This window comes from Phaenicophaeus curvirostris, chromosome 27, assembly GCF_032191515.1.
Source record: "Phaenicophaeus curvirostris isolate KB17595 chromosome 27, BPBGC_Pcur_1.0, whole genome shotgun sequence".
In the NCBI taxonomy this organism is placed as follows: Eukaryota; Metazoa; Chordata; class Aves; order Cuculiformes; family Cuculidae; genus Phaenicophaeus; species Phaenicophaeus curvirostris.
In genome coordinates, this window is record NC_091418.1 from 5,558,232 (window position 1) to 5,576,824 (window position 18,593).

General features: G+C 63.2%; 2 protein-coding genes across 2 annotated transcripts; one reads left to right on the plus strand and one right to left on the minus strand.

Annotated features, from left to right (window-relative positions):
• The first annotated feature begins 777 nt into the window (after positions 1 to 777).
• CNNM4 (cyclin and CBS domain divalent metal cation transport mediator 4) lies at positions 778 to 13,078 on the plus strand. Its single transcript, XM_069877470.1, has 7 exons — positions 778 to 2,819; positions 6,487 to 6,630; positions 6,743 to 6,880; positions 8,234 to 8,403; positions 8,515 to 8,614; positions 9,576 to 9,757; positions 11,813 to 13,078. Exons 1-7 carry the CDS (start codon positions 797 to 799, stop codon positions 12,020 to 12,022), a joined length of 2,967 nt encoding a protein of 988 aa, XP_069733571.1. The 5' UTR covers positions 778 to 796; the 3' UTR covers positions 12,023 to 13,078.
• Positions 12,220 to 17,499, minus strand: ANKRD39 (ankyrin repeat domain 39). Its single transcript, XM_069877471.1, has 4 exons — positions 17,384 to 17,499; positions 14,939 to 15,045; positions 14,665 to 14,868; positions 12,220 to 13,478 (listed from the first exon to the last, which is right to left on the minus strand). Exons 1-4 carry the CDS (start codon positions 17,481 to 17,483, stop codon positions 13,341 to 13,343), a joined length of 549 nt encoding a protein of 182 aa, XP_069733572.1. The 5' UTR covers positions 17,484 to 17,499; the 3' UTR covers positions 12,220 to 13,340.
• Between the last annotated feature and the right edge of the window lie 1,094 nt (positions 17,500 to 18,593).

Sequence of the window (18,593 nt, forward strand, 5' to 3'; positions counted from 1 at the left end):
GTCCTAGTGCCCCCACCACCGCCGCCGGGTCCTAGTGCCCCCCCAACCCCAGCGGGTCCTAATGCTCCCCCCCTACCCCAAGCCGGGTCCTAGTGCCACCCCCCCCCACCCCAAGCCGGGTCCTAATGCTCCCCCACCCCTACCCCAAGCCGGGTCCTAGTGCCACCCCCACCCCCACCCCAAGCCGGGTCCTAATGCTCTCCCCCCGCAAGCCGGGTCCTATTGCTCTCCCTCCCCCCGCCCCAGTCGGGTCCTAAAGCCTCTCCCTCAGGTCCTATTGCCCGCCCACACCCCCCCCCGGGTCCTAACGCTTCCCCGCCAGGTTCCTGTACCCCCTCAATTCCTACTACCTCTCCCCAAAATGCCTCCGTCGCCTAGTTTCTAACACCCCCTAAACGAGTCCTAGCGCCTCCCGACCCTCTGCATCCTCCTTCCCTGGGGGGAAAAACCCTTGCCTAGAGGACACCTCGACGCTCCCTCCTCCGCGTCCACCTTTCTCCCTATTCTCCCTCCCTCCACCCTTCTGTGCGGGCCCCACCCGCTGCCGTTGCCCCTTTAAGCCGAGGTGGGGGGAAGTGGCTCCGCGCGCGCCGCTGCCTCCAGACGCGCGAAGATGGCGGCGGGCGGCGGGCGGCGACGGGGCCGCGGGGCCGGGACCGGGACCGGGACAGCGACCGCGGCCTCGCTGCTCCCGCTGCTGCTGCCGGCGCTGCTGCTGCCGCCCCGCGGGGCCCTGGCGCTCGGGCCGGAGCCGGAGCAGAGCATCCATCGCCCCAGGGACAGCGTGAGGCTGGGGATGGGGCCGGAGCGGAGCCGGGAGCCCTCGGAGATGCGGCTGGAGCAGAGAGCGGAGGCCCCGGGGGTGAGAATGGAGCTGGAGCAGAGCACGGAGCCTCCAGATTTGCGGTTGGAGCAGAGCATCCATCGCCCCAGGGACGGTATGGGGATGGGGCTGGAGCACAGCGTGAAGCCCCTGGAGATGCAGCTGAAGCCCCCAAGGACAGGGCTGGAGCCCCCCCGGGACAGTGTGAGGCTGGGGATGGAGCTGGAGCGGAGCCGGGAGCCTTTGCAGATGCGGCTGGAGCAGGGCATCAGTTCCCCCAGGGACAGCGTTGTGCCCGGGATGGGGCTGGAGCAGAGAACGGAGGCCCCAGGGGTGAGGATGGAGCTGGAACAGAGCACGGAGCCTCCAGACTTGCGGTTGGAGCAGAGCATCCATCGCCCCAAGGACGGTGTGGGGATGGGGATGGGGCTGGAGCACAGCGTGAAGCCCCTGGAGGTGCAGCTGAAGCCCCCAAGGACAGGGCTGGAGTCCCCCCGGGACAGCGCGGTGCTGGGGGTGCGGCTGGAGCGGAGTGCCAAGCCCTTGGAGATGCGGCTAGAGGAGAGCGTGAAGCACCCCAGGAACAGCGTGGCGCTTGGGATAGGGCTGGAGGAGCACGCCAAGCCCTTGGGGATGCGGCTGGAGGAGAGCACGAGGCCAGCGCTGGCCGGCGTGGCGCTGGAGCTGCGGCTGGAGGAGAGCACGAAGCCCCCGTGGGACACGGTGGTGCTGGGGATGCGGCTGGAGGAGAGCACGAAGCCCGTGGGGGCTCCGTCCCGCGGCCCCATCCGCGTGACCGAGGGCAGCGAGGTGCTGCTGCGCCTCTACGGGCACGGCCTGGGTCCCCGCGCCGCCGAGCGAGTGGCTTTCGCCGAGCTGCGCCTCGTGGCCAACGCCTCGGCGCCCAACGGCACCTGCCCCGAGCGCTCGCAGGACCTGCTGGTGCAGTCCGGCCCGGCCGAGCCCCCGCAGGACACGTCGGCCCTGCTGCGCGTCCACGTCCAGCCCCTGCGCAAGGACGAGCGCGACAAAACCTACGTCCTCTGCACCCAGAGCCGGCCGGGCCAGCCCTGGTTGCCCCACCAGGGCTCGGATGGGCATATCTTGGTCCTGGAGGAGAAGAAATCGTTGCTGCCGCTCTGGCTGCAGATTATCCTGATCGCGGGGCTGCTGGTGCTGTCGGGAATGTTCAGCGGGCTCAACCTGGGGCTGATGGCGCTGGATCCCATGGAGCTGCGCATCGTCCAGAACTGCGGCACCGAGAAGGAGAAGCGCTACGCCCGTAAGATCGAGCCCATCCGGCGGAAAGGAAACTACCTGCTCTGCTCCTTGTTGCTGGGGAACGTGCTGGTCAACACCACCCTCACCATCCTCCTCGACGACCTCATCGGCTCCGGGATCGGCGCCGTCGTGGCTTCCACCATCGGCATCGTTATCTTCGGGGAGATCGTGCCCCAAGCGCTCTGCTCGCGCCACGGTTTGGCTGTCGGCGCCAACACCATCGTGGTCACCAAGTTCTTCATGCTGGTCACCTTCCCGCTCTCCTACCCCATCAGCAAGCTCCTCGACTGCATCCTGGGCCAGGAGATCGGCACCGTCTACAACCGGGAGAAGCTGGTGGAGATGCTGAAGGTGACGGAGCCCTACAATGACCTGGTGAGGGAAGAGCTCAACATGATCCAGGGAGCCCTGGAGCTGCGCACCAAGACGGTGGAGGACGTGATGACCCCGCTGCAGAACTGCTTCATGATCAACAGCGACGCCATCCTGGACTTCAACACCATGTCGGAGATCATGGAGAGCGGCTACACCCGCATCCCCGTCTACGAGGACGAGCGTTCCAACATCATGGACATTCTCTACGTCAAGGACCTGGCTTTCGTCGACCCGGACGACTGCACCCCCCTCAAAACCATCACCAAGTTCTACAACCACCCCGTCCACGTCGTCTTCCACGACACCAAGCTGGATGCCATGCTGGAGGAGTTCAAAAAGGGTGAGGGGGCCAGGGGGTGACGACGCTTTTCCGGGGGTGCTGCTTGCTTCCGTGTGGAGGAAGCCGGTGGGTGCTGGAAGCGGAACTCCAGGGAGTTTTGGGCTGCGTGGGGTCCGTGTCGATCAGGAGGGATCAAGCGCTGGGGTCAGTGCTGGTGCTGGGCAGAACCGGGGGCTCCTGGGTTTTTGTGCCGTGAGGGAAGCTTTATCGGCGTCAGAAGCTCCGGTGCTGAGCGCCAGCCCCCGGAAACACTTTGGGAATGTTTACTTGCTCCTTAGTTTTAATTGCCAGCCCCGGAGGCCCTTGAATAGCGGCTCGGCTCCCTGGTTTGGGCTTGGCGCCCTTCCCTGCCGTGGGGAACGGGGAGCTCGGTGCTGGATCTCGCTCCTGCTCTGCTTCCCACTCGTGGCGCCTAAAGCCGAGAGCGATCGGAGGGTTGAGAGCGGAGCACGACCCGGGTTGATCCCAGCGGGAGCAGGAAAGGCTGGGGAAGCTCAGAGGCAGGATTTGAGCTGCCCCGGGGGCCCCACTGGGCTCTGCCAAACACACCGGGCACCTTCCAGCTCCCTCCAGCTTCTCGAAGCTCCTGCCGGCACCGGATCGGCTGCCGCGTCCAACCCGGGATACGGGAACGCTGGGAGATGCTGGGCCAAGCCTGAGCCGTGCGTGACCCCGCGCTTTGCTCTGGGGGTTTGCAGCGTCCTGGACGTATCAGGAGGGAAATCATGCAGAGCTTTAGGATTTAGGGAATCTCCTAATCCCTCCTGCAGCTAGAGCTCAGCCGGAGCTCGGGTGAGGGTTTGGGAGCTGGTGGATCCGTGTGTGGCTGATCCCCAAGGGCAGAGACACTGGTGCCCAGAAACATCGGCACGGGAATAAAGCCCCTCGCTCGCGGCTCAGCGACGGGATCGCGTCGTTTCAGAGCTGCCCTGAGGAGTGGAAACCTCTTGGCAGGCGCTTTTCCTTCTGTTCCTCTCAAGAACCACCCGAGGAGCGCGTGCGGCCACCTGGCTCGCCCCTGTTCCCCGAACCCGGTGGTACGGAAGCAGCGTCCTGCTGCTGCCCGAACGGCCTTATCCCGGCTGCCGGCTCCGGCTTTCCCTCCAGAGAATCCTTATTAAAGGATTTAAAGCCCGCTCGTTCCGGTTCCAAAGCCGCGCGTGGCCTGCGTTGTTGTTTTTCCATCGCGGCCTCGCCAGGTCGGGAACTGGGGAGCTGTGGGGCCAGGCTGGCTCGGAGGTTCCTCGAGGAACCCTGTGGATGCCACAGCGAGGCCTTGTCCTCATCCCACAGCTCCGAACCCAGGGCAGAGGCTCCCAGCGAAAGGGATAAAGAGGAAAAGCTCAACCAGAGGCGCTTCTGGAGAAGAGGAGGCTGAGGGGAGACCTCATTGCTCTCTCCAACTCCCTGGAAGGAGGTTGTGGAGAGGAGGGAGCTGGGCTCTTCTCCCAAGGGACAGGGGACAGGACGAGAGGGAATGGCCTCAAGCTCCACCAGGGGAGGGTCAGGCTGGACATCAGGAAAAAATTTTTCACGGAAAGGGTGATTGATCCCTGTCCGAGGCTGCCCAGGGAGGGGGTTGAGTCCCCTTCCCTGGAGGGGTTTAAGGGCCGGGTGGACGAGGTGCTGAGGGACACGGGTTAGTGAGATGGGAATGGTTGGACTCGATGATCCCGTGGGTCTCTTCCAACCTGGTGATTCTGTGATTCTTATGGCAACCTCTTGGCTCTCTGGGTGCCACAGAGCTGGCCCAGCTGCCGCAGCCACCATCAGCGCTCGGATCGCCATCTCTTCCCAACTTCTCCGCCGTGCCCTTTGCTCCAGCGTTGGGGCTCCCCGGGGCTTGTTTGCTTTGCCACCGGCCGCTCCCCACCGCGATTGTCCCAGAGAGGAGCTGCAGCCTGACTCATCTGATCCTTCTTCCTCTCCCTGTCTCGCACGCGGCCGCTGAAGGAGCCGCTGGGCCCAGCCGTGGGCGTTAGGGGGAAGAGAAGAGCGTTTCGCAGCCCAAGCGTTAATTTTAGGGTCTTTTCCTACTCTCCCTGATGCCTTTTTGCACCCTGAAGCGCACTCCTTTGGCTGAAGATGGAGAAATCGGGGAGCTGTGTGGTGCCCATCCCTAATATCCGCTTTTCCCTGAGCGAGGAGGCACCTGCAGCCTCCAGCTCCGAGGCTGAGTAGCAGAGAGCGTTGGGAAGGGCAGATCTGGAGCAGGACGGTGAGCAGGACACCTTGCTGCTGGCCTAGGGGCCAGCGTGGAGCTAGAGGAGGTGGAAAGGGTGGTTTACCAAGGTCAGGGAACGTCACTTTCTGCGCTGCCTCAGTTTCCCCAGGCTAAGGATACCAGTGCTGTGGGTGCGTTGGCCTGGCCTGGACACCCTGTGGTTCTCCACGTGGCCACTCGGCTCTTCTCCCAGGAGCAGAGGTTGATGATCCTCCTCTCAGCTGCTCTACTCAGAGCAGAGGTGGATGTTTCTCCTCATGGAGGTGGATGTTCCTCCTCTCAGCTCCTCTACCCAGAGCAAAGGTTGATGATCCTCCTCTCAGCTCCTCTACCCAGAGCAGAGGTGGATGTTCCTCCTCTCAGCTCCTCTCCCAGGAGCAGAGGTTGATGATCCTCATTTTGGCTCCTCTACCCAGAGCAGAGGTGGATGTTCCTCCTCATGGAGGTGGATGTTCCTCCTCTCAGCTCCTCTCCCAGGAGCAGAGGTTGATGATCCTCATTTTGGCTCCTCTACCCAGGGGCAGAGGTGGATGTTCCTCCTCTCCCAGGGGCAGAGGTGGATGTTCCTCCTCTCCCAGGACCAGAGGTGGATGTTCCTCCTCCAAGGGGCTTTTCCTGGTGGCTCGGGGCGATTTGGGGCCAAAGCAGGAGAACGTTGACTCAGGGAGAGGCTCAGCGAGCACCTGGCCGGTGGGGCAGGAGCGATACCAGCTTGGACGTGAGCTGGAGGTTTGGCTTTAGCTGGAATGAGGCAATCGTTGTCCTGCCTGCGTGGGGCAAGGCTGGCAGGGCCAGCGGAGATGTTCAGGGCTGGAGAGCTCTGCCCACCAGCGAGGACCTCCCTTGGCTCTTCCCCTGGATCTTTTGGCTTGGGGATTGGGAAGCCGTTGGCAGCACCAGGCATCCGGAGCGTTGCCTCTGGGATGAGACAGCCCTGGGTCAGCTTGGTGGAGCCACCAAGGAGATTTGGAGAGGATGGGGCTGCTGGGAGAAACCTGACCCAGGGCTGTGTTGGTGCTGCTGAGCCAGCGCGCCCTCAGCCCATGGTGCTCACCCAGCACTGCCAGGACCGTGCCGTGCTCCGGCGACACATCACAGGCTCCTCCAGGGACACATCACATCCCATGGAGATGCCTTCAACCCCTGGGTGCTCACCCAGCACCGCCTGGACCGTTCCGTGCTCCGGTGACGCAGCACGGGCTCCTCTGGGGACACGTCCTGTCCCTACACCCCACGGTGACTTCAGCCTCGCAGGCATCTCTCTCGTGGGCTTAATTAGTGTCATTCGAGTGAATTAGCGCCCAGCCCAAGGGCTGGGTTTGGTTCTAGCAGGTTTATTGTTTCCTGCCCAAGGAGGGAAGGGCTGGTGACCTCCTGGGTGCTGGAATGCAGCCGTGGAGCCGGGGATGCTCTTCCTTCTGACATCTGTCTGTCTGTCTGCAGGGAAGTCCCACCTGGCCATCGTGCAGAAGGTGAACAACGAGGGCGAGGGCGACCCCTTCTACGAGGTGCTGGGGCTGGTGACGCTGGAGGACGTCATCGAGGAGATCATCAAGTCGGAGATCCTGGACGAGTCCGATACCTTCAGTAGGTTAAGGGGAATGGTTTAGTGTTTGATAGGAATGGTTGGACTCGATGATCCGGTGGGTCTCTTCCAACCTGGTTATTCTATGATTCTGTGACACCCCACTTCCCGCAGCCGACAACCGCAGCAAGAAGCGGGTGGGCAACCAGAAGAACAAGAGGGACTTCTCGGCCTTCAAGGACCCTGTCAATGAGCTGAAGGTGAAGGTCTCCCCGCAGCTGCTCCTGGCCGCCCACCGCTTCCTCTCCACTGGTGAGTTTTTTGGGAGGACCCGGCCGCGGCGCAGGGCACCCACTGTTGGAATGCTGGCTCCGGTGGCTCCTCAGCGCTGGGTGTGCTCCTGGCAGCCCCCTGGGCTCTGTTCCCGTCCTCCCACCGAGAAAGTGTCTCTCCAGCCACCTCACTCAGAAATTACAGGGCGCTCGCATCTTGGAATCGTGGAACTGTTAAGGTTGGAAAAGCCCTCTCGGCTCATCCAGTCCAACCATGTTGACCAAACCATGTCCTGAAGTGCCACGTCTACACAGTTTTTTCATCCTTCCAGGGATGGAGACTCCACCCCTGCCCTGGGCAGCCTGGTCCAGGGTTTCACTGCTGTGGCAGTGAAGAAATCCCTCCCAATTCCCAACCTGAACCTCCCCTGGTGCAACTGGAGGCCATTCCCTTTCATCCCATCCCCTGTGACTTGGGAGCAGAGCCCAGCACCCACCTCACCGCAACCTCCTTTCAGGAGCTGCAGAGAGCGATGAGGTTGCCCCTCAGCCTCCTCTTCTCCAGGATAAACATCCCCAGGTCCCTCAGCTGCTCCCACAACCCCTGTTCTCCAGCCCCTTCCCAGCTCCGTTCCCTTCTCCAGACTCACTCCAGCCCCTCAATGTCCTCCTTGGAGTGAGGGGCCCAGAACAGAACCCAGGATTCGAGGTGCGGCCTCACCAGCACCGAGTCCAGGGGATCGATCCCTTCCCTGCTCCTGCTGGCCACACCATGTCTGATCCAAGCCAGGTGCTGGTGGCCTTCTTGGCCACCTGGGCCACTGCTGGCTCATGTTCAGCTGCTATTGACCAACACCCCAGGTCCTTTTCCACCCAGCAGTTTTCCAGCTGCTCTTCCCCAAGCCTGGAGCTGCTCGGGGCTGTTGTGTCCCAAGTGCAGGACTCTACACGTGGCCTTGTTGAACCTCACACAATTGGCCTTGGCCCATGAACCCAGCCTGGCCAGATCCCTCTGTAGATCCTCCCTGCCCTCCATCCATGGATCCAGCCTGGCTAGGTCCCTCTGTAGATCCTCCCTGCCCTCCATCCATGGATCCAGCCTGGCCAGGTCCCTCTGTAGATCCTTCCTGCCCTCCATCCATGGATCCAGCCTGGCCAGGTCCCTCTGTAGCTCCTTCCTGCCCTCCATCCATGGATCCAGCCTGGCCAGGTCCCTCTGTAGATCCTTCCTGCCCATGGATTCAGCCTGGCCAGGTCCCTCTGCATCTTGTCCCACTCTCAGCCAGATCCAAGCAGCATCTCAAGGGATGGGGAGGTCCCACCTGCATCCCAAGGGATGGGAGAGAAGAGCCAGGGACTGTGGCTCTGAATCCCCTTCCCCTCTCACTCTCAGAGGTGACGCTCTTCACCCCCAACTTCATCTCGGAGAAGATCCTCCTGCGGCTCCTCAAATACTCCGATGTCATCCAGGAGCTGAAATTTGATGAGGAGAACAAGAGATCCCCACGTCACTTCCTCTACTGCAAGAACAAGGCAGCTGACTACTTCATCCTCATCCTGCAGGTACCTGGGCGCGGGGTCCGTGGGGGAAGGCTGTGAGAAGAGCGGAGATCTCATCCCACCCAGCACCGTGGGATGTGGCTTACGGCGTCTCGTACTGTCTCTCCGTCACAGGGCAAGGTGGAGGTGGAGGCCGGCAAGGAATGCATGAAGTTTGAAGCGGGAGCGTTCTCCTATTACGGGGTGATGGCCATCAGCCCCCCTCCTGTGTCAGGTAATCGGCGCCGCACGCCTGGGCAGAGCCTCTCGCCCTGCTTTAGAGCCGCTGGTGGGAATCCGAATCCTGACGTGGGAAAAAACCTTTGAGGTCATTGAGTCCAACCATCCTCGTCCACTAATGAACCACCCTGAGCACCTCACCTGCCCAGCTCCTAAACCCCTCCAGGGATGGGGACTCCACCACCTCCCTGGCTGCCTGAGAGCCCTTCTGGTGAAGATTTTCTTGATGTCCAACCTGAACCTCCCCTGGTGGAGCTTGAGGCCATTCCCTCCCGTCCTGTCCCCTGTCCCTTGGGAGAAGAGCCCAGCTCCCTCCTCTCCACAACCTCCTCTCAGGGAGTTGCAGAGAGCAATGAGGTCTCCCCTCAGCCTCCTCTTCTCCAGGCTAAACACCCCCAGCTCTCTCAGACGCTCCTCGCAATCCTTGTTCTCCAGCCCCTTCACCAGCTTATTGCCCTTCTCTGGTCTCGCTCCAGAGCCTCAACATCCTCTTGTGGGGAGGGGCCAGAACTGACCCCAGGATTCGAGGAGCGGTCTCCCCAGTGCCGAGTCCAGAGGGAGAAGAACCTCCCTGGCCCTGCTGGCCACGCCGTGTCTGATCCAAGCCAAGATGCCCTTGGCCTTCTTGGCCCCCTGGGCCCCTGCTGGCTCATGTTCAACCAACACCCCCAGGTCCTTCTCCTCCAGGCAGTTTCCAGCCAGACTTCTCCTGGTCTGTAGCACTTTTTGGGCCGAAAGAGGAGACTGAGATGAGCTCTTAGGTAGAAATGTTTTCCTGTGAGGGTGGGGAGGCCCTGGCCCAGGTTGCCCAGAGCAGTGGTGGCTGCCCCATCCCTGGAGATGTTGAGGGCCAGGCTGGATGGGGCTTGGAGCCCCTGATGCTGTGGGAGTTGCTGGGCCTCAGCACGGCGCAGGGTGGCTCCGCGGCTCGGCTAACGCCGTCACTGCTCCCCCAGAGATCCGCTCCCCGTCCCACGTCAGCAGCCTCAACCGCTCGGCCTCTCTCAGCTACCACGAACGCTCCGACTCCGTCTCGTCTCCCGTCAGCGGCAGCAACAACCAGCTCAACGCCGGCCCCGGCGCCCCGTACGTGGCTGACTTCAGCGTCCGCGCCCTCACCGACCTCCAGTTCGTCAAGGTGAGGCGGCTGTCATAGCGCGCGGACGGTGACACAGGGAAACTGGTGGTGGCCTGGGTATGGGGACACCAGCTTGGGAACATTGCTGGTGACGCAGGGACGGTGACGCCAGCACAGGGACATTGATGCTGGCCTGGGTGCGGTGACACAGGGACATTGATCGTGGCCTGGGGACGGTGATTCCAACATGGGGTCATTGATGCTGGCCTGGGGACAGTGACCCACGGACATTGATGCTGGCCTGGGGACGGTGACGCTGGTGCAGGGACATAGATGCTGGCCTGGGGACAGTGGCACAGGGACATTGATGCTACCCTGGGGTTGGTGACACAGGGACATTGATGGTGGCCTGGGGTTGGTGACACAGGGACATCAATTGTAGCCTGGGGACGGTGACACAGGGACATCAATTGTGGCCTGGGGACACTGACACAGGGAAACTAGTGCTGGCCTGGGGATGGTGACACAGGAACGTTGATGCTGACCTGGGGATGGTGACACAGGGACATTGATGGTGGCCTAGGGATGGTGACACCAACGTGGAGACGGTGACACAGGGACGTTGCTGCTGGCCTGAGGATGGTGACATAGGGACATTGATGGTGGCCTGGGGATAGTGATGCCAACATGGGGACATTGATACTGGCCTGGTGATGGTGACAGAGGGACGTTGATGCTGCCCTGGGGATGGTGACACAGGGACATTGATGGTGGCCTGGGGACAGTGATGCCAACATGGGGACATTGATACTGGCCTGGTGATGGTGACAGAGGGACGTTGATGCTGCCCTGGGGATGGTGACACAGGGACATTGATGGTGGCCTGGGGACAGTGATGCCAACATGGGGACATTGATACTGGCCTGGTGATGGTGACAGAGGGACGTTGATGCTGCCCTGGGGATGGTGACACAGGGACATTGATGCTGGCCTGGGGATGGTGACACAGGGAAACTAATGGTGGCCTGGGGATGGTGACACAGGGACATCAATTGTGGCCTGGGGACGGTGACACAGGAACGTTAATGCTGACCTGGGGATGGTGACACAGGGACATTGATGGTGGCCGAGGGATGGTGACACCAACGTGGGGACGGTGACACAGGGACGTTGCTGCTGGCCTGAGGATGGTGACACAGGGACATTGATGGTGGCCGAGGGATGGTGACACCAACGTGGGGACGGTGACACAGGGACGTTGCTGCTGGCCTGAGGATGGTGACACAGGGACATTGATTGTGGCCTGGGGACAGTGATGCCAATATGGGGACATTGATGGTGGCCTGGGGACAGTGACACCAGCATGGGGACAGTGACACAGGGACATTGATGCTGACCTGGGGATGGCGACACAGGGAAACTAATGGTGGCCTGGGGATGGTGACACAGGGACATTGATGGTGGCCTGGGGACAGGGACAGTGACACAGGGACATTAATGCTGACCTGGGGACGGTGACACAGGGATGTTGATGCTGACCCGGGGACGGTGACACAGGGACATTGATGGTGGCCTGGGGACAGTGACACAGGAACGTTGATGCTGGCCTGGGGACAGGGACAGTGACACGGGGACATTGATGCTGACCTGGGGATGGCGACACAGGGACATTGGTGGTGGCCTGGGGACAGTGACACAGGGACATTGATGGTGGCCTGGGGACAGGGACAGTGACACAGGGACATTAATGCTGACCTGGGGACGGTGACACAGGGATGTTGATGCTGACCTGGGGACGGTGACACAGGGACACTGATGCTGGCCTGGGGACAGGGACAGTGACATGGGGACATTGATGCTGACCTGGGGATGGCGACACAGGGACATTGGTGGTGGCCTGGGGACAGTGACACAGGGACATTGATGCTGGCCTGGGGACGGTGATGCCGATACAGGAAAATGGATGTTGCTATGAGGAGGGTGACGCCAGCACAGGGACGTTGCTGCTGGCCTGGGGTTAGTGACACCGGGACGTGGCTGGGGACGGTGACGCCATGGCCAGGCGGCGATGCCGCCGTGGCTCCCGGCCCCTCACCCCCTTTCCTCGCGGCGCAGATCACGCGGCAGGAGTACCAGAACGGGCTGACGGCGTCGCGCATGGACAGTTGCCCCCAGTCCCCCGACAGCAACTCCCCCCGGCCCGACGCGGCTTTACTGGAGAAACCGGAGCCCGCGGCCCCCGCCGACGAGACCACCAGCCTCCTGAACGAGAGGAACTGCCTGAGCCGCCGGAGCAACCACAGCGTCCTGGAAAATTCCATATGACCCCGGCGCCGCCGGCACGCGCCGGGAAGGGACCTCGCGTCCCCGTTTTTTTTTTTAGGGACCCTTTTCCCCGGTAGGAAACGCTCAGCGTCTCCTCGGTGACGCCGCGCCGGAGCAGCCCGGTGGAGCTGGAGGAGGCAGCGGGGTCGGAATTTGGAGCCGGGATTTGCTGCTGCTGCTTTCCAGACTGGCTTGGTTTTAATTAATTTAAACGGATGGTGCCGGCGGCGCTGGTTCAGCTCAGGGAGCTTCAGGTTTTGGACGCCGCGTTGGTGCAGGGGGGCTTAGCCCCAGCCCCCCCGGACGGGCATCCAGCCGCTTCCCGGTGTTTTCTAGGCTTGGAGCGCGGCGTTCCGGATGAAGCGGGGCGACGCCGCGGCTCTGTGCCCGTTCCCCGTTCCCGCTGGCCCCGGGCACGCGGGGAGCTCGGCGGCGAGCGCGCGATGGGCCTCTCCGGCGCGAAGCCGAGCGGGAGCGGAGAGTCCCTTGTCACCTCTGGCACCCCCAAGGCCGGCAGAGCCGCCCTCCTGGCACCGCCGGTGCCTTCCCCGCGCCGCGGGGCGTCTCAGGGGGTCCGAGCCGGGGTGGGGGTCGGGATGCAGGGTCCGGTTTTTCGGCACAAAGCTAGTGACCAAAGTTGTAGAGGCAGGCGGGGGCCGGCACCGCCACCCCCTCACCCCAAGCCTTTGGTGGCCTCGGGACGGAGCCCGCGACACGGTGAGCGTGGGGCACGGGGAGTGGGGGACACAGCTTATTCCACACCCCCCCCCCCAAAAAAAAAAAGAAAAAAAAGCACAAAGTTTGGGGTGATCCCTGTAAGTTATTGGGAGAAGGTTAATTATTTTTGGTAATGGCATCTCGACCATCAGGTCCTGGCTCCTTCCGCGGGGAGACATGAGAAATAATAATAATAATAATGATTATAATAATTAATAATAATAAAGCCCCCCACCCTTTTTTTAATTAAATCTTCCTCTATGCAACCCCTCCCAGTCCTAGAATTGCTGTTTATTTCTGCATCGCGTTGAGGGGGCTGAGCCTCCTCCTCCTGGTGTTGCCCCCCCCCTGCTCCTTTCTCCCAGTTCTAACCCCCATCCCAGTTCCAACCCCCCCTTTTCCCCGGTTCTGGCCCCTCTTCCCAGCTCCACGGTGTTTCCCGGTTCAACAAACCCCAAGTTGCCCCAGCTACGGTGTTTTTTGAGGAAAACGAGGGCTGGTGAGAGCGAAGGTTTTGTGACCGAGCAGCAGAGATGGTGCTGAGGGCCGGGAGCTGACAATCCACCGGAGATCAAATCTTCCTGGTTCTGCCGCGTCCTTCTCAGGTGTCCAGCAGATCCTGCACGGCCGGGGCGGCCACGTCGCGGGGACGCCGGCCCTTGGCATCGCGGAGGTCGGCCAGCGCTGGGCTGTGCCGCAGGAGCAGCTCGCACAGCTCCCGGTGCCCCTGCTCAGCCGCCTGCGGGAGACACGGCTGTTATCAACCCCGGCACCACCTTATCAACCCCGGCACCACCTTATCAACCCCGGCACCACCTTATCCAGGTGTGGTCAACCCCGGCACCACGTTATCCAACACCAGCACCACGTTATCCCTGCGTGGCCAACCCCAGCACCACGTTATCCAACACCGGCACCACATTATCCCTGCGCGGTCAACGCCGGCGCCACGTTATCCCTGTATGGTCAACCCTGGCACCACATTATCCAACACCAGCACCACGTTATCCAACCCCAGCACCACGTTATCCCTGCATGACCAACCCCAGCACCACGTTATCCAACACCAGCACCACGTTATCCCTGCGTGGCCAACCCCAGCACCACATTATCCAACACCAGCACCACATTATCCCTGCGTGGTCAACCCCGGCACCACGTTATCCAACCCCAGCACCACGTTATCCCTGCGTGGTCAACCCCAGCACCACGTTATCCAACACCAGCACCACGTTATCCCACTGTGGTCAACCCCAGCACCACGTTATCCAACACCAGCACCACGTTATCCCTGCATGGTCAACTCCAGCACCACGTTATCGAACACCAGCACCACATTATCCCTGCGTGGTCAACCCCAGCACCACATCATCCAAACCCAGCACCACATTATCCAACACCAGCACCACGTTATCCCCGCGTGGTCAAACCCAGCACCACGTTATCCAACACCAGCACCACGTTATCCCTGCGTGGTCAACCCCGGCACCACGTTATCCAACACCAGCACCACGTTATCCCTGCGTGGTCAACTCCAGCACCACATTATCCAACCCCAGCACCACGTTATCCCTGCGTGGTCAACCCCGGCACCACGTTATCCCTGTGTGGTCAACCCCAGCACCACGTTATCCAACACCAGCACCACGTTATCCCTGCGTGGCCAACCCCAGCACCACGTTATCCAACACCAGCACCACGTCATCCAACACCAGCACCACGTTATCCCTGCGTGGCCAACCCCAGCACCACATTATCCAACACCAGCACCACGTTATCCCTGCGTGGTCAACCCCAGCACCACGTTATCCAGCACCACGTTATCCCTGCGTGGCCAACCCCAGCACCACGTTATCCAACCCCGGCACCATGTTATCCCGGCGCGGTCCAGGCCGGCGTGGCTTTGCCGCCGGCCGTGCCCCCACCTTGTGCAGGCAGGTGTGGCCGTCGCTGTCGGCCGCGGCCGGCTGGGCGCCGTGGTCCAGCAGCAGGCGGGCGACGGCGAGGTGGCCGCAGTAGCAGGCGCGGTGCAGGGGGGTGGCCCCGCCGGGCGTGCGGGCGTCGCAGCGGGCACCGCGTGCCAGCAGCAGGCGGCAGACGCCGAGGTGGCCGTTGCGGCTGGCGTAGTGCTGGGGGGCAGGGGGAGCCGTGAGCGGCCGGTGCCGCCTGCCCCCCGGCCCTGCCCCGCGCCCCCCGTACCAGCGCCGTGTACCCGGCCCTGTCCGGCTGCCCGGGCTCAGCGCCGCGGCGCTCCAGCAGCTCCAGCACCCGCGCCTCGTCCCCGTCCTGCGCCGCGGACCAGATCCCTGCCAGCACCGGGGACGCGTCACGCGGGGGGACCCCGAACGCGACGGCACCCCAAACCCTGCCCCCCAAACCCAGCCCTCCTGCACCCCAAGCCCTGTACCCCAAACCCTGTCCCCTTGAACCCCAAACCCTGGCTCCCCACACCCCAAACCCTGTACCCCATACCCTGTCCCCTTGAACCCCAAACCCAGCACCTCTCCACCCCAAACCCTGTGCCCCAAACCCAGCCCTCCTGCACCCCAAGCCCTGTACCCCAAACCCTGACCCCTTGAACCCCAAACCCTGGCCCCCTGCACCCCAAACCCTGTCCCCTTGAAACCCAAACCCAGCACCTCCTGCACCCCAAACCCAGCCCTCCTGCACCCCAAGCCCTGTACCCCAAACCCTGTCCCCTTGAAACCCAAACCCAGCACCTCCTGCACCCCAAACCCAGCCCTCCTGCACCCCAAGCCCTGTACCCCAAACCTTGACCCCTTGAACCCCAAACCCTGGCCCCCCGCACCCCAAACCCAGCACCTCTCCACCCCAAATCCTGCACCCCAAACCCAGCCCCTCCTGCACCCCAAACTCTGCACCCCAAACCCAGCCCCCCTGCACCCCAAACCCTGCACCCCAAACCCCAGCCCCCCACACCCCAAACCCTGCACCCCAAACCCTCCACCCCAAACCAAGCCCTCCTGCACCCCAAACCCTGTACCCCAAACCCAGCCCCCTTGCACCCCAAACACAGCCCCTCCTGCTCCTCAAACCCTGGCCTCTGCACCCCAAACCCTGCCCCCCTGCACCTCAAACCCAGCACCTCTCCACCCCAAACCCTGCACCCCAAACTCTGTATCCCAAGCCCAGCCCCTCCCACACCCCAAGCCCTGTACCCCAAACCCAGCCCTCCTGCACCCCAAACCCTGTACCCCAAACCCAGCCCTCCTGCACCCCAAACCCAGCCCTCCTGCACCCCAAACCCTGTACCCCAAACCCAGCCCTCCTGCACCCCAAACCCAGCCCTCCTGCACCCCAAACTCTGCACCCCAAACCCAGCCCTCCTGCACCCCAAACCTTGTACCCCAAACCCAGCCCCCCTGTACCCCAAATACAGCACCCGTGCTCCTCAAACCCTGGCCCCTGCACCCCCAACCCAGCATCCCAAACCCTTCACCCCAAACCCTGCACCCCAAACCCAGCACCTCTCCACCCCAAACCCTGCCCCCTTGCACCCCAAACACAGCCCCTCCTGCTCCTCAAACCCTGGCCTCTGCACCCCAAACCCTGCCCCCCTGCACCTCAAACCCAGCACCTCTCCACCCCAAACCCTGCACCCCAAACTCTGTATCCCAAGCCCAGCCCCTCCCACACCCCAAGCCCTGTACCCCAAACCCAGCCCTCCTGCACCCCAAACCCTGTACCCCAAACCCAGCCCTCCTGCACCCCAAACCCAGCCCTCCTGCACCCCAAACCCTGTACCCCAAACCCAGCCCTCCTGCACCCCAAACCTTGTACCCCAAACCCAGCCCCCCTGTACCCCAAATACAGCACCCGTGCTCCTCAAACCCTGGCCCCTGCACCCCCAACCCAGCATCCCAAACCCTTCACCCCAAACCCTGCACCCCAAACCCAGCACCTCTCCACCCCAAACCCTGCCCCCTAAACCCAGCCCTCCTGCACCCCAAGCCCTGTACCCCAAACCCTGTCCCCAATAACCCCAACCCCTGCCCCCCCGCACCCCAAACCCTGTACCCCAAACCTTGCCCCCTTTCACGTCAAACCTTGTACCTCAAACCCAGCCCCCCTGCACCCCAAACACAGCCCCTCCTGTTCCTCAAACCCTGGCCCCTGCACCCCCAACCCTGCACCCCAAACCCTGTACCCCGAACCCAGCTCCTCTGCACCCCAAACCCTGCACCCCAAACCCTTGACCCCTGCCCCCCAAACCCAGCACCTCTCCACTCCAAACCCTGCACCCCAAACCCAGCCCCTCCTGTTCCTCGAGTCCTGGCCCCTGCGCCCCCAATCCTGCACCCCCCAACCCTGCACCCCAAACCCAGCCCCACTGCACCCCAAACCCAGCACCTCTCCACCCCAAACCCTGCACCCCAAACCCTGCACCCCAAACCCTTCACCCCAAACCCTGCCCCCCTGCACCCCAAACCCAGCCCTCCTGCACCCCAAACCCCGAACCCTGTCCCCTTGAACCCCAAACCCTGGCCCCCTGCCCCCCAAACCCAGCCCCTCCTGCCCCCCACCCCCTGCCCCCCAAACCCAGCCCCCTTTCACGCCAAACCTTGTACCCCAAACCCCAACCTCCCCCCCCCCGTACCCCCAGCCCCCGGGGTCCCCCCGCACCCCTCTCGAAGTCCATCTCCGCCAGGCTCTGGTGCGCGCTGGGCGCCGCCACCCGCCGGGGGCAGCAGCCGCCGTGAGGACAGCGCCCCCCGGCCGCCATGGCCGCGCCGGAAACGGCCGAGGCCAACCGGAAATGGCCGAGCTGCTGCCGGAAACACCCGAGCGACGCCGGAAATGGCCGAGACAAGCCGGAAAGACCCGAGTGAGGACGGAAAGACCCGAGCGATCCCGAAGGGAGCCGGAAAAAGCCGAGCGGCGCCCCTCCCCGCGCAACCCCACCCCACCCTCCCCCCCCCATGGGGCTGAGGGCTCCCACAGCGCTATGGGGGATTCGGCTCTTCCTCCCCGCTATGGGGCTCGCCCCACCCCGGTTATGGGGTGCGGGGGTCGCCCCCCCTTGCACTACAAGGGCTTGGTTCTTGCCCCCCGCCCGCTGCCATGGGGTCCCTGGTCTCCTCCCCCCAGCTATGGGGCTGCCTGGCCCCCTCAACCCTGCTATGGGGCTCAGCTCCCCCCCCCCCCCAAAACTATAGGGGTGCCAGGTCCCCTCCAACCTGACTATGGGGCTCAGCCTCCCCTCCCTTCCCATCTATGGGGCTGCCTGCCCCCCACCCCCCCCCCAAACCTTCTGTGGGGCTCAGGTCCCTCCCCTCCCAGCTGTAGGGCTCAGCCTCCCCTCCTATCTATGGGGCTGCCTGCACACCCCCCCCCGCCTGGCTATGGGGCTCAGCGTTCCCCCCCCCCCCCCCCCCCAATTTATGGGGCTGCCTGCATTCTCCTCCAAACCTTCTATGGGGCTCAGAACCCCTCCCAAGCTATAGGGGTGCCAGGTCCCTCCCAACCACCCGCTATGAGGCTCAGCCTTCCCCCCGCCTATCTATGGGGCTGCCTGTGTCCCCTAAACCCCACTATGGGGCTCAGCCTCTCCTCCCCCCAATCTATGGGGCTGCCTGCCCCTCCCCAGCCCCGCTATGGGGCTCAGTCTCCCTTTTCCCCCCATCTATGGGGCTGCCTGGCCCCCTCAACCCTGCTATGGGGCTCAGCTCCCCCCCCCCCCCCCAAACTATAGGGGTGCCAGGTCCCCTCCAACCTGGCTATGGGGCTCAGCCTCCCCTCCCTTCCCATCTATGGGGCTGCCTGCCCCCCCGCAGCCCCGCTATGGGGCTCAGGGCTTCCCTCCCCATCTATGGGGCTGCCTGCATCCCCCTCA